At 54.5% G+C, this 14,217-nt stretch overlaps 4 protein-coding genes across 4 annotated transcripts; 2 read left to right on the top strand and 2 right to left on the bottom strand.

Annotated features, from left to right (window-relative positions):
• Positions 1-256: 256 nt before the first annotated feature.
• Positions 257-2,222, bottom strand: CCMA1212_000651 (Mitochondrial Rho GTPase 1; the record flags this gene model as incomplete). The annotated part of the gene is made up of 2 exons (XM_073698112.1): positions 257-2,133; positions 2,216-2,222. The coding sequence occupies 2 exons, from the start codon at positions 2,220-2,222 to the stop codon at positions 257-259; spliced, it is 1,884 nt and encodes a 627-aa protein (XP_073563468.1).
• A 1,399-nt stretch (positions 2,223-3,621) lies between these two features.
• Positions 3,622-5,986, top strand: CCMA1212_000650 (putative catabolite repression protein creC; the record flags this gene model as incomplete). Its single annotated transcript, XM_073698111.1, has 9 exons — positions 3,622-3,626; positions 3,700-3,833; positions 3,896-4,455; positions 4,522-4,689; positions 4,741-5,117; positions 5,182-5,470; positions 5,543-5,725; positions 5,787-5,862; positions 5,937-5,986. The coding sequence occupies 9 exons, from the start codon at positions 3,622-3,624 to the stop codon at positions 5,984-5,986; spliced, it is 1,842 nt and encodes a 613-aa protein (XP_073563469.1).
• Positions 5,987-8,155: 2,169 nt separating this feature from the next.
• Positions 8,156-8,890, bottom strand: CCMA1212_000649 (uncharacterized protein; the record flags this gene model as incomplete). Its single annotated transcript, XM_073698110.1, has 3 exons — positions 8,626-8,890; positions 8,313-8,561; positions 8,156-8,269 (listed from the first exon to the last, which is right to left on the bottom strand). Exons 1-3 carry the CDS (start codon positions 8,788-8,790, stop codon positions 8,156-8,158), a joined length of 528 nt encoding a protein of 175 aa, XP_073562918.1. The 5' UTR covers positions 8,791-8,890.
• Positions 8,891-11,915: 3,025 nt separating this feature from the next.
• On the top strand, positions 11,916-14,028 carry CCMA1212_000648 (HECT-type ubiquitin ligase-interacting protein creD; the record flags this gene model as incomplete). The annotated part of the gene is made up of 4 exons (XM_073698109.1): positions 11,916-11,980; positions 12,110-12,286; positions 12,327-13,086; positions 13,177-14,028. The coding sequence occupies 4 exons, from the start codon at positions 11,916-11,918 to the stop codon at positions 14,026-14,028; spliced, it is 1,854 nt and encodes a 617-aa protein (XP_073562916.1).
• Positions 14,029-14,217: the final 189 nt, after the last annotated feature.

Below are 14,217 nucleotides of genomic sequence, written 5' to 3'. Positions count from 1 at the left end.
TGACCGTAAAACCGGGTATCATAAGCTCCAATCTAATATTTCTGCTTGCTTCCCCGAGAGCCACCCCAAGACGAAAGAAACGCCACCCTTGACAGAAGAACATTCCCAAAACAAGCTATTCTGTTATCGAAAATTGGTCAGAGCGCAGCTACAGCGACTAGCGAAATGACGGCATGACACCGTCATGATGGAGGATGTCAGAGGGGGGAAGCCCCATGATGGATCCGTCAGGATGCGATAATGCTGTGCCGATATCCTACATGGTGTTCGTCGAGCGCCTCCATATCATGACAGCCGCTATTGCTGCGCACGCCGTTGCTCCTAGGGTAAGGTACAGGCTTGTCCTGTCTGGTGTGTCGTCGTCGCTCTTGGGGAATGCAGTGCTTGGGTTCGCCGCCGCCTCGGCGAGGGCGACGAAGAGCTCGCTGATGCTGTGCCATGTGACGCTGACATGCAGCGGGGAACTCATGTTCAGAGACGATGTGTACTGATCCGGCTGCAGCTCGCTCCGCTGCATGGTCTTATCTCTGTCTGCCTTGAGCGCGGTGTAAACAGATGGCAGCTCGTCCAGCTGTGGGTACCTTTTCCGTATGTCGACAATATGAGCAAAGGAGTCCGGGTCGGACGAATCGTAAGCGTAGCAGAGGAGGTCGCAAGCATCCAGCTTTGCCTGGTTTTCTAGAATAGCAGGCTCCAGCTCCCCGAGCTCCTCGAAGATGAGGTATACCTGCTTTCCACCAGGCAGTTCCACGCTGTTGACGGCCCGTCGAGGCTTGATTGTGGGATGGTACAGGTCGTCAAACGGACGGTTCAGGAAAGCATCCAGCAGAGAAGACTTGCCGGCTCCTGCCGCGCCGAGGATATAACAGTGGAAGACGTTTCTCTCGACGCGCCCGGGTCGCCTTCTCCTCTTGCGCGGTTTTGTGATCTTGAGGGCTGAGGTAATAGGGTCCTTTGGGTTGGGAGGCTCAAAGCCGAGATACGCAAGGTACTCCAGTGTTGTCTTGGGTTCTAAGAACGTCGTCATGCTCCACTGAGCCAGCCAGCCTTGCAAAGTGATGTAACCGCCTTCGTTTCGAACCGTCGAGGACGGAAATGCAGAGTCGGCCCAAGAGGGAGGCAGCCCAGGCGTAGGGGCGAAGAGTGCCTCGAGCTCCTGATCGTTGAGACCACCATCGTTGTCTTTGTCGAACAGTAAGAACAAATCCACAAAGAAGCGATATCCAGCGGGACTAAGCTCGGCCGAGCAGAACTCTGGCACCTCGAACTTTGGGTGGAGGAAGTTCTCCTCCAAGCTCAGGCTGTCTGTGTGATGGAACTTGCGCAGGATGATCCAGATGGTTTCGTGCCGGCCTTTCTCGGCATACATCTTGTTCAGCTGCACGAAGCCTTTCAAGTCGATGCCCTTTGATAGGTCCACCGCACCCCGCAATGACTTTGATATGGAAAGTTTGATATTGTCGAGGTCATCGTCTGTGAGCGGCTTGTCGAAGCAACGGGACTGAAAGTCTCGCATTTCCTGGTTGTCGAGATAGCCATCTTGGTTCTTGTCGCAGAGGTAGAATATCCGCTTCAGGGCGTCGACGCAGGAGGGCTTGAGGCGGCCTTCTTTGTAGTCGAAAAGCGGCGCAATTGGGTGGGTGACGGCCTTCTGGCAGAGAAAGAAGGCTTCGTTGACGTTGCGATGCTCCCTTGCGCTGGTCCTGATACACGAGTCGATCTCTCGAAACTCGGCCATGACGGGCATCATCTCCTCCTCCACCACCTGCGACGTGCTCCCCTGGCCCACCAAATCCGACTTATTTGCGCATAAAACGACCGGAACATTGACGCCCAGCGATCGGAAGTAGGGCATCCAAAAGAGCGCAACGCGTTCGTAGCTGTAGTGATCGGCATACACGAGCAGGATGACATTGCACTTCCGGATCTCCTTACGCAGGGTCGTTCGATCCTGGGGTCGGGCCGAGGTGTCGACTATCGTGGTGGTGACATTCTCTGGCGTTCCAATGCTCGGGGGGATGCTGATTTGGGGCAGGACAGGCTGGATCTTGGTGGTCATGAACTGGTCCTTGACGAGAGACGCAATCAGGCTCGACTTGCCCGTGCTCTCGTCGCCGCAGACGCAAATCCGCACTGCGCGAATAATTGAATATGTCAGTTCCCGTACACGCTCTGCAGGCACTCATACAGTAGGTATCATGACGCTGTATGACACGCTCCATCTCCCACCGCTTCGAGGCTCTTCTCACCTGCAGTCGGCATCGCGCAAACTCGCTCTTAGTGTTCTCGAGGCAGACAGATGCCGGGTTGCAAAGCTAGGACTATCTCGAGGCCATGCCCCTGCGTCCTAGCAGCGAGTCTCAGGGTATCTATCCAGCACTTTCGGGCGCCAACTCGCAACGACACAAGCAAGCTGAGGTCAGTGGAGCCGCATGCGCAAGATGAAATCTGGTGCTTCCACGTCACAGAGGCGCTGGCTGGTTGTTGCAGGAGTGCAGGTGCAGCTACTGGAAGTGCCGCGGGGCTGTTGGGCCGCTTTGGCTGGTTTGGGAAGGCGGTGACGCACGACGGCTGAGCGCCTGACAGCACGTTTATCGCATGGTAGCGCTGGGCGAGGCTGCTACAGCTGCTGCAGAACCCCTCTAGCGATCACCAGCAGGCGCCGCAGTGGCCCAATCAGCGCTGGCCCGATGCTGTGCAGGTCTGGGCGAGGTGTTCCTGTGGCTGTTCTGTGGCTGTTCCTGTACCTGTTTTGTGATACCTGAACCTGAGAATCCCCTTTTTGCATCTGACCTTTGCATCGAGCCTGGATCACTCAAGACCGTAAAGCCGTCAGACATATCACCTATAATCCTATAACGCCTGCGAGCAGCCTAAGGTAGATAGATGCATTCATATCATTGCGTCTCGTGGCCCTGTCCAACCTGCTGCAACCAACATGGCGCCACTCGACTTTCACATGAACACGACCCGAATCTGCGATATCTGACCACGCACGGAGCCACTCCCACGCTCCTCCCAGAGCACGGACAACGATCCCATTTGCCTGTCCATCTGCTGCATGACACCCAAAGGGTTCAAACCACCGCCCGTCTTGGGGTTTAGCGGTCGAAAGTGGCTGCTTCTCAGCCAATTCAACGCCCCCAAGCCACGAGTCTCTCCACTGGAGATTCCATTACCCCACACGCTATTCCTCCTCCCCTGGTCCGACTTCGTCTTAGCCCATTCATCCATTTCGCTACTACGTATTCTCAGCTCTCCGGATAAAGACCCCGGCCAGCAACGGCGTCCGCTTCCTTTTGCTTCTGGAGAATGTCCATATCCTGCCCGCTCTGGTGCTTCAGCCTCGCCGTTTGTTTCGTTGCAGAGAGCACGCGAGCACCTTCACCCGTCCGGTCGTGACGCCCGCTATATCGCTACGCAGCTCGTCGTCTCGTCTACCTATGCCGCAGAGAATAATCACCGATTACTGATTAGCGAGCATCTTTGCGCGAACTACCGCGATTCAACATCACCGTCAATCACTCGATACTAGGCGCAATCGCCGCTGGGAGGCCTCATTCTGACGGGCACGGACACTGCGCTTCCGAACCCTCTCCTCCAGCAGTTTCATTCTCCAACATGTTGTGAGTACTGGCCGTCTTTGTTCTACCGCCGAGTCGGTGTCTGATCATGCCTCCGCGACTGACAAAAGGACAGTGTTCTACCACCCCCTCCGCGATATCCCGCAGGCGCCTACGGCGTCGGCCTCGGGGGCGTCGTTCCCCTGATCGAGACCAACAACACGTTGTCGAACCCGACCGGGCCCGAATATCAATTCTTGGTGGGAGAGGGTAGGTCGGGCCCAATGCGGCCGCGCAGGTTCCGTGTCTCGGGCTGACGGAGCGGCGCATAGGAACATACGTACTCAAGGAAGACCTGCACCTGGCCACGCCGCCGCCTCATCCGTCCGAAGCACCGGTCGTCAATCCGAATCCGCTGGCCACGACTCCGCAGCCTGCGACGGCGGGAACCAAGATGTCGATCCTGAGCCTGGAGACGCGACCGCCTCCCTTCTTCTATAAGGGCCCGGCTGCCACGACGCTGTCACTGGGCGGCACGACCATGAGCATTCAGGAGCACCCCAGCGAGGGACGATACTCGACGGAAGGGGGCAAGAGTAGCGAGGACGGCCGCGCGACGTCGAGCGAGGTACCGACCGGGTCCGTCACGCTGGGTTCTGCGCCTGCGTTCGGGGAAGGGAACTCATTGCTGGCGCCGACTGTCTCGAAGGACGTGAACAAGAAGAAGAAGCCCAAGAACAACGTGACTAAGAGCAACTCGTCCTTCATCTCGCGTGTAATTGTTAATGATAACCTCGCACGAAAGCTGACGGAACGCCCGTCTGATGGCCTTTTTGCTTTTGCCAACATTAACCGGGCTTTTCAGTGGTTGGACATGTCATCACCGACCAAGGTGAGCTGCAGCCACGCCCAAGGGTATCCATTGGCTCTGTTCTGGTGAGGCTAACAGTGATTGCAGCAAGACTACTTGACAAAGATTCTGTTTACCAAGGCTCACTGCCTATGCCACGATGTCAACATGGTGACCAAGAGCGTTTCGCATATTGACGTGATTATGGGGTTCTCCACTGGTGAAATCATCTGGTGGGAGCCCATCTCCCAGCGATATACCCGTCTCAACAAGAATGTGAGGATGCCTCTCATGCTGATCACCACAAACTCCACTAACATCAAGTAGGGAATAATCAACAATACACCCGTATCAGAGATTCGATGGATCCCAGGCTCTGAAAATCTGTTCCTGGCGGCGCATATGGACGGTCTGCTCGTGGTGTACGACAAGGAGAAGGAAGATGGGCACCTGAATCCCGAGGAAGAGGGTTTGAATGCCAGTGTCAGTGGCAGTGAAGGAGAGCTTTCAAACGGATCAGCTCACGGCAACGGAATCAGAATCAACAAGTCGGTGCACTCAAAGAACCAAAAGACGAACCCGGTGGCTGCCTGGAAGTTGTCGAACCAGCGGATCAATGCCTTTGCCTTTTCGCCGGACAACCGACATCTGGCTGTAGTATCAGAGGATGGGACGCTGAGAGTCATTGACTATCTCAGGGAAGAGTAAGCAACCCTGCGGCGCGGGTGGTGATACTGGCTTGCGCCAGCCCACTAACAGAGGAAACAGGCTCTTGGATCTCTACTACTCTTACTACGGAGGGCTGTCGTGCGTCTGCTGGACGCCAGATGGCAAATACGTCCTCACTGGTGGCCAAGACGACTTGATATCTATATGGTCGATGGCCGACTCAGCGCTTGTTGCCCGATGCCAAGGCCACCGATCTTGGGTATCTGCCCTGGCATTCGACCTGTGGCGATGTGACGACCGAAGCTACCGCTTTGGTAGCGTGGGAGAAGATGGACGACTTTGCCTGTGGGATTTTAGTGTGGGCATGCTGCACCGTCCGAAGACCGCCGTAAGTTGCGGACGTGAAGGTACACGTACGTTGGATCGCTCAGCTAACCATTGCTCTCTGTCCTTTGCACAGGTCCCGGCTCGCCATCGAGGATCAATATCATCGCGAATCACGGCCCCACACAGAGCCGACACCAACACCTCGGCGAACTCGGGGCCCAAGGGGGGTTCGGGCGCGGAAGATGAGTGGGAGGAGAATGTGATTGCGCATCCCGTGCAGCCCCGTGCCGTGATACCAATGCTGCCTCCTGTCCTGGTCAGTAGACTGAAAGATAACAGCCCGCGAGACGTGCGTCAACTAATCCGATGCTTCACAGACACACGTGATCGATAACCACCCCGCCTGCTGGTTAGCGTTTACGGAAGACGCCATTATCACAAGCTGCAAATCGGGTGAGTCGTCAGCTCCATCTGTATCTTGATATCGTTGCATCTGTTTCATTGGCTGACAGAAGCAAACTGTACAGGCCATGTCAGGACGTGGAACCGACCAGGCGTTCAGCCAGCAACAGAGTGAGGGGATGAGGAGTGATGTGACAGATTAGGCGTTTAAACGGCGCTTTGTCTATTATACAGTATCTGGTGTTATTTTCCGTCTCCCGTTGGCCAAGAATTGGGCGAGCGAGGTACGTCTTCTTGCTTGGTGTTTAGCCTAGGGTGGCTGCTTTGAAGTATTGGGAGGAATCATTTTGTCCCTGTTACTATCCTCTACTTTGTCCTCCAATGACTCTACTGTACTGGGTGATATGATTTGTGGTCGAACTGATCAAGACACGTCCGTGTTGAGCAGCTGCTCGCATCATCTGGGTTCGTCTCGACACTCATACTACACGCCTATTCTGATTCAACCAAAGACCAAGTAAACATACGCACACATGCACGCACATGCAGCGCAGCACAGCACATTCCGCGTATCCGAAGCCCAGTCGATCCACGAGGCCCATCCAGCAGGTGCCGAAGCATCGTCTGCTTCGGTACGGGCGCTTCCCTGCGGATCCGAATGGCAGACCCCCCTTGCCCCCCCTGTCACGTCGGGATGGGATGATGGGCTGATTAGCTGTTTGGATAAGCTTCGTGGACGTCATTCGATGGGACCTCATGGCACGAGCAAACGCACGTGTCGTCCTCTGTGCCTGTTTTTCTACCTTTTGATGCTTTGTATTATCCCGAGCTTCCTCTCGTATCGGAGAATCTCGTTTTGGTGCCAAGCATGTGAAACTTTGAGGCATGAACCTCGTCCCCCTTGTTCATGCATGGCGGTAGGGTTCAGACGACGACTCCTGGGCCTAGGCACCGAGGGTTTCGCTCTTTTTTTTCCCTTTTTCTTTTTCAGAAAACTTTTTTTTTTTTTTTCCTCCTTTTTATCGACTTGCAGTTCGCGGTACGGTTCGGAGGACTCGTCCGAAAAGTCTGGAAGCCGAAAACCCCCCTGGGCCCTGCAGCCCCTCGAGTTCCCGGATGTGAGCGAACCTGATGATCTTATGTTGTGTTATTATGCGTGTGTGTCTGTCTTTGGGAAATGCTACGCTGTGTGGTAGTACTTCTAGGAGAATATTGATCGTTTTTGCTGCATCTGATCTGATCATATGTTGTCCGATGTCATGATGCATAATTATCGAAGCATGGCATGGCGCCACCATCTATTTTCTTACATTTGGTGCAGGAAGCTTTGTAGTACTATCGGTCGAGCTGTGATTTATCGATTTGTCTGAAGGACTAGTGTTGTTTACAGCATGAGATTGATAGTGGATTTGAGATCTTTCGGTCTAATAGCCGACTTGGCTTGCATGTCCTCGGAGCAATTGCGGGCCGGGCTAGGTGTCGACTCCGTACCTGTGGTACCGATCGTACGAACACAAATCTCGGTAACTTTCCTAGGTAAACTGCTAAGGAGACAAGTCATCGGGCTATTACGGGGCCGGAGATTCTAGGAGACGAGTCGGGATTGGTTGTTGAGTGCGAGAAGAGCAAGGTTGAAAGATTTTGTGGCCGGCGGCTAAGGTATTACATGTGGGCTCCGAGCGAGGTGTATGGGAACTTCACATTCACAGACGAAGACTGATGGAGAGATGAAATGACCAGCAGGCTGACTAGCAAGGAGCAAACAAGCAACTACGAGAGCTGGACAAGCAATCAAGAGGGAAAGGGGTCTTGGCACGAAAACTGTTGAGGTTTGAAGAGAAAAGTCTGCTCTGCAAACTTGTCAACGTTGCAAAGCTAGGAAGATTTTCTGACGGGCTGTCACCCATCCCGTGGTCGAGGCGGCACCTAGGATTCGCGCAGATCACATCCACTCTCCTTATTATGGAGCTTGGTCAAGGTAAGGTAGTATCCGAGTGATAATTATAACATGTACCATGTCTGTGCCTGAACGGAGTTGTTCCATCTTGAAACGCAAGGTGAAGGCGTGAGTCAAGCACTGCTAAAAGAGGAGAGGTATAAACAAGGCAAGAGAAGCGGCAAGGGGAAATTTTTCTTCAAAAAGAAATGGGCCTCTGTGTCTGCTCCGTCAGGGAGGGAGCATCTGGAAGGAGAGGCGGTGGGCGATTCAGCTGCTTGAAGTCTTTTCCTTATCTCTGGCGCTACGACGAGACTGGCTTCGTCTCGTGAACGATTTGGGACTCTGGCTCATCTCTCTTTGTTTTTGAGAGAGAGAGAGAGTTGGATTTTTTTTTCCTGCTTGGGTTCACCCCTGGCAAGCTCGGATTGCCCAAGTGGATGACCAAGACCCTGTTTTTTTTCTTCGGCCCGCTGCTGAGGCGTTTCCACTGATAGCATCGACGCGATCAGCGGCATCAAGCTATCATGCTTGGCATTGAGGCTAGAGGGAGCACTCATGGGACCCCTGGCTGGGACTGGAAAGACACATGGGTGCTTCGGTTCGGTATCGAGAGCCTTTTTCTTCTTCTTCTTTCGAGGTTGGGGGGCTTGTGCTTGTAGTTGTCGATGCCTGGAGCTAGCAGCTTGCCGGCTGCGTGATGGGAGCTCTGCGTGGTGATGGACAGGGCATCGTGAAGGGTTTCATTGGAAGGTGGTATCGGTTGTAGACGGTTAGCAGTCCGTTCAGTTTCAGTAGCTGGTGCTCTTGTTGACTTGGTATCGGTCCATTGCATGTGATGGCGAGGTTCAACTTTGCTGTCAACTCATCTGACATACGTGGCGGCTGATGCTGAGCTTGTACAGTATAAGACGGCGGGAGGTCCTAAGCCTTACAGGCAAGGCACGGTCGATAGCCATCGATAGCCAAGCCTCAGCAGCAGGGACTAGTGACAGCAAGGCCGTGGTGACGACTCCACCATGCTGCAGAAGCACGATAGCCATGATATGCTAGTATCAAGTAGGCAGTATCACTGCTGCGATTCCAGATTTGTAACGAGAGAGACAAGAGAGATGAGCTGCGGACTTGAGCTCTAGGCGAGCTGAGTGAGGTTATCGTAAGACGCAATGCAGCCACCTGCTCGAGACACGCTTGGCTGGCACGCTGCGTGACAGGTCAAGTTTTGCAGCTGAAGCTGACATGTTGTACTTGGAGAGGGTCAGCCGGAGCGTGACGAGCTGTGAAGAGAGAGTTATTTACCCGTCGTCGCACTCGGTACTACTACTGGCCAAGCAAAAGGTAAGCCGCCATTGAAGGACGAGAGGACGCCATCCAGGCAACACAGCCTCACGATGCACCTCCAAACAGAGCTGGTCGATCCATACAATCACAATGGCCGATATTGCCAAGGTCTTGGGGAAGGCTTGGGAGGTAGCGGTACGGTTGGGCATATAGCCGTCTTGTCGTTTGCAAGTGCCGGCTGTTAAATATTTGCCTGCCTATTGGGTTGATGCGATGATTACTGTCGCCAAGGTACTGCTGAGATGGCAGATGGACGGTGGTTGTTCCGATGCCGGGGCCGGTCCCCGGAGCTGTTTGCTCCTGGCGAGGACGCAACTACTTGTGATGACCTTGATGGTCGAGGTCATGGTGACCAGAGGCTGGGCACATGTAGCATGATGTTACCGTCGCAGAAAACATGGGAAAATAACCGTACATGAAGCAAATGCAGTGCGGGTGGTATCACGGAGGAATACGTTGACGAAGGAGCATGGAACGTGGAAGACATTGAAGGTACCACCACAGCTGTTGTCAGTGCACAAGACGGAGGCGCGGGCCGGTAGCGGTACTTTCATATTCAAACCGTCTTTATCAAATCCGCCGCTGTTTGCGTATGCATTGCGTATTTTCTGTTTTCATCACCTACCGCTCGTCAGACGCCATCATACTTGACCTTCTGCGGCGCTTTTTTGCACGCAGGAATACGCAGTACACGCAGGACTTCTACTAGGTAGGTACCTAAGTAGGTATTAGCATACCAGAAAATACCTAGAATTCAAATCCCACGTTCTGATTCATTCTCATTGGGAATAAGACCCAAAAATCCAAAAAAAGAAACGGGTAAAAGAAAAAAGCCAAAAAAAATAAATAAAAGCCACCAAAAAAGCCATTCCGCTCCGTTTGCGCCGCTGAGACAAAAAAAGAAAGCACAGTCCTGGCGTCATTTTGACGGCGGCATTTCCCCTTGATGGGTTTGAAGGGCGCCACGACTCATGGCCCCAGCGCTTAAATGCTGCTTGCTGTTAGTGCCGTGCCTGTTGCTCTTTTTTCTTGTAGGTGAAGGTATTTGGCCGCCGGCATTGCTCCGTTTTCGGGGGCTTCCATTTTGGCTTCTATTCTTTTCGATGGCCACATGCATGGACCTGCTTGTGTGCTTGTGTGTATGCATGTGTCAAGCAAGCAAGCAAGCAAGCAAGCCTCGTCGATGAAAAAAGCCCGGCACTCGGCAGGCCGGGTCACGGAGCGGTATTTTCTTCTTCTTCTGGTTGTTTTCTTCAACGTCCAATTTGCCTCCTTCCACCAGCATGATAATGACGACCCTGTTTTCTGTGGCCTGTTGCTGCAGTCTTTTGCCCACTTGAGATGTGACGGTGAAGAAGGACAAGTGTGTATATACTTGTACCTTGTGAACAGACAGTCAAAGTGACGGGATCGGTTCACATGCACGTTTCCTGCCGGGCTCGTTCCACCAACCATGTCCAAGTGCCGCATCGCGCAACCCGATGCGATGCCTCTAGTACGAGTCTATCGGGCGCCCGCCTCGTGGATCCGATACGCTGTAGCCTGTATTCCCGTAGGAGTAATAGCACTAGAAGATAGTCATTGACACATGATGCTCCCAGTAGCCGGCGCTACAGCAGCAAGACCTGAGGCGCTTTGATTGCCCAGATATGAGTGGCAGATAAGTACGGATGCGGAAGCGTAGGTTGACACGACCGGAGGCTCCCAAGTGAGCAAAGCCACGGACCGAGTTGCCTGTCAACAGACGCCGTTCCACACCTCCTTGCTGCTGGTCCCCGACATCTTGCACATGTGGCTGCGCGAACTGCTCATGGACAGACACACAGGCACGAACCCTGCTGGCGTCTATCCCGAGGCTTGGCCTCGATTGCTTCCTCATTCCACGGCTGCGGCTTTGTTTGCCCCGTCACTCCATCCCGCGTGCTCAGTCTATAGCTGCATACCTTCACATAGCCGAGTATCTATTGTACTAGTAATTGTCTGTCTTGAGGTCCTATTTCAACTGCCTTCCCACTTCTGCATCTTCGTTCTTCTCCTTGTCTTCTTCTTCCTCTCCCCCTCGTCCTCCTCCTCCTCCAATCTCCCACGTCCAGCCACGCTCCATCCTTATCACGTTCTTCTTACTAGTGCCTCCCGAATCTCTGCTCTCTTACTACTCTGTTTTATTTATCCAGCCCCTTGTATTGCGCAATCTGATCACGGTCCACGACCTTTCACTCGCATCAATCCATTATCGGATCCACCAGCCGAGCCAACGGGCTCGATTCAGTCCCGTTCGAATCGACTCGACTCGACACGGCTCTTGTCTGAAGCAAAGACCCTTGTCCTGTCCTTGGTTCTTTTTGCCCTCGCGGCGTTTCTCGCGCCCCACCGCTATCAGCCTGGGTCCTTTTTCTTCGGGGCCACACGGCCGAAGAGGCGAAGCGATCTAGGGGGAGTTCCCACGCCTTGGCCACTCAGCTTTGTCAGAGCGAGGCGTGTGAGAGAAGAGGGAGCGTGTGTGCGCGCGCGCGATCTTGTGTGTCAGAGGCTTTTCGGGACGGATCAAGACGAGCCAGAAAAAATTCGGCGGTCCTTGTTCCATGTCCCATGTCCCATCTTTGGCCTTGTCCCTGCTTCCGTGTCAGCCCATTGAGATCCTCTAGACCCAACGAAAGCGAGTCGTCTGCGTGCGTGCTTGTCTGCGCATTTTCGGGCCTTCCGCCTCTTTTTCTCGTCCTTCTCTTTCTTTTCTTTAAACCATCTCTTAACTCTTTTATCCTTCGGGTTTTTCTCAGCCGTTGTTTTTTCCTGTTCTTGCAATTGCGGCTTTTGCCATTCCGGAGCCATGCCGTCCTTTAAGCCCTTTTCCTCGGTGACGGGACGTCATAGCTACAGTCTCTTCGATATCAGGTGAGTTTATCTTATCGCTCCCTCCCGCTGCCTTCAATGGTCGCCGGTACATGCTCGCTTTTTTGCGACAATAGCCTCACCACAAGACGCATGCAAGATCCGACATGTTGACTCTATTCCCTCTCTCAGATTAGACGAAGACTTCATCGTCTTCCGCGGAAACGAACAGGAATCCTCCGGACAGCTCCTCAAAGGCGTCGTCGTACTATGTCTCTCCTCGCCCCTCCGCATGGAGGACGTCCACCTGCGTCTGATTGGGACTCTCCGCCTGCAGTATGAATCCCGAATCAACCACTCGCCCTACCAGTGTGTACCGCGGTTCTAACCCTGTCGCCTCTCTTTGTAGTTGGTCTGACCCTGGATCTAGCACGCCGGGCGTGACCGGCCAGCGAGTCGACCGATCCGTCAACATCCTCGACCACCGATTCCCGCCCTTTGTTGGCACCCACGGCAAGAGCATGACCCTGCCCGCCGGCAACTACGAGTATCCCTTCGAATACCTGCTCCCCGGCGACACCCCCGAGAGCGTCGAGGGCATCCCCGAGGCATCCATCACATACCGGCTCAAGGCCACCGTCAGCCGCGGCAAGTTCGCCTACGACCTGCATGCGTACAAGCACCTCCGCATCATCCGGACGCTCGAGCCGGGCGCGCTCGAGTTCCTGCACGCCATGAGCGTCGAGAACATCTGGCCCAACAAGATCGAGTACTCCATCGTCATCCCCCAGAAGGCAGTGGTCTTTGGCGGCACCATCAACATGGAGATGCGGTTCTCGCCGCTCCTCAAGGGCCTAGAGATAGGCGAGATCAACGCCAAGATGGTCGAGATACGGGATTGCTTCATCCAGGGAGCGAGTGGCTTGAACATGCGAGAGCATCGGACAGAGCGCGACGTGGCGACGTGGAAGTTTCCGGTTACCCGAGAGGAGCATTGGCACGACATGATTGAGGACACTGGGCAAGAGGGCTGGCTGGTGAACAGCCCGCTTGCTCTGCCCAAGAAGCTGCGCCAGTGCATCCAGGATCTGAACCACCACGGGATCAGAGTCCGGCACAAGATCAAGCTCACCGTGGCGCTCAAGAACCCGGATGGTCACATCTCCGAGGTAAGTGTTTCTCCGTCGCGGGACACTGTAGGCTGGCTCAGGCCCAGCTTGGAATCGTGTAATGAGACATGGACTAATGTGCGCAAACAGCTGCGAGCGACGCTTCCGGTTTCCATCTTCATCTCGCCCAACATTCCATTCGACGAACAGGGCAACCTGGTCAACCAGGCCCCCGGCGGCGCCCCCCTCGAGCAAGATCTCGGATCGATGGCGCCTCCGGGATACGGCGAGCATGTGCTCGACCAGCTGTACGACGAGATGGACGTCACCGGCTTCCAGACACCGGCTGTGCATTCTGGCTTCAGCAGCCCCTTTTACGGACAGTCACGGGCGGGTTCCTCGGAGAACCTGGCGGCCTTGGCCAACAGCGCACCCATCACGCCGGCGGCGCTCTCGTCTCGACTGGCGAACGTCTCTCTGGATCCGTCGCAGCGAAACAGCTCGTACCAATCCGTTCAGGCTGCCTCTGGCCGAACCTCACCTACCCACGGAATAAGCCACACATCTCATACACCCCATACGCCACAGACCCCGGCTCATCTGAGTCGAACAAACAGCGAAGAGGAGGAAGCCAGTGCTCGAAGCTCGGGAGAACGTGCCCAAGTGGATGTGGCCGAGTTTGCCCAGTTGAATCGAGTGCCAAGCTATTCAACAGCGGTCAAGACGCCGGCACGATCTCGGACCTCAACGGGCTTCTCTGCCCCCGACTACCAAACAGCCCTGAGCGCTCCGCGGACACCGCCGAATCTCGAGCTCAGCGGTAGTAACGACGCCCTGTCGACAATAAATGAGCACGCAGCTGGCGAGGCTCACGAGGCGCGCGAGCCGCACATACAAAGTGTTGCTCGGGCCCTGTCGCCTCCGATGACCCGATCTCAGTCGGACGACAACTCGATGCATCGGAGGTTGCATCTTTTCCGTGCCAGAGACCAGGCTGTCTGAAGGGGTAGCCACAACTTCATTCATCCGCTCCATGAAGCGAATCACCTCCCTCTCTTAATTTCTTTCCTCATGATTTCTCACTGGTATATACGACGATGCATTTTTTTTTTTCTCTTTTCAGTTTTGGTTGGGTATTGCGGGTCGGTTGGCTTTGACGGCGTCAGCGAGTTATGCGTGCCATTTCAGGAT

Source organism: Trichoderma ghanense (genome assembly GCF_004382785.1).
Source record: "Trichoderma ghanense strain CCMA-1212 chromosome Unknown scaffold_0, whole genome shotgun sequence".
Lineage (NCBI taxonomy): Eukaryota > Fungi > Ascomycota > Sordariomycetes > Hypocreales > Hypocreaceae > Trichoderma > Trichoderma ghanense.
This window is presented reverse-complemented; position numbering and strand designations above follow the sequence as displayed.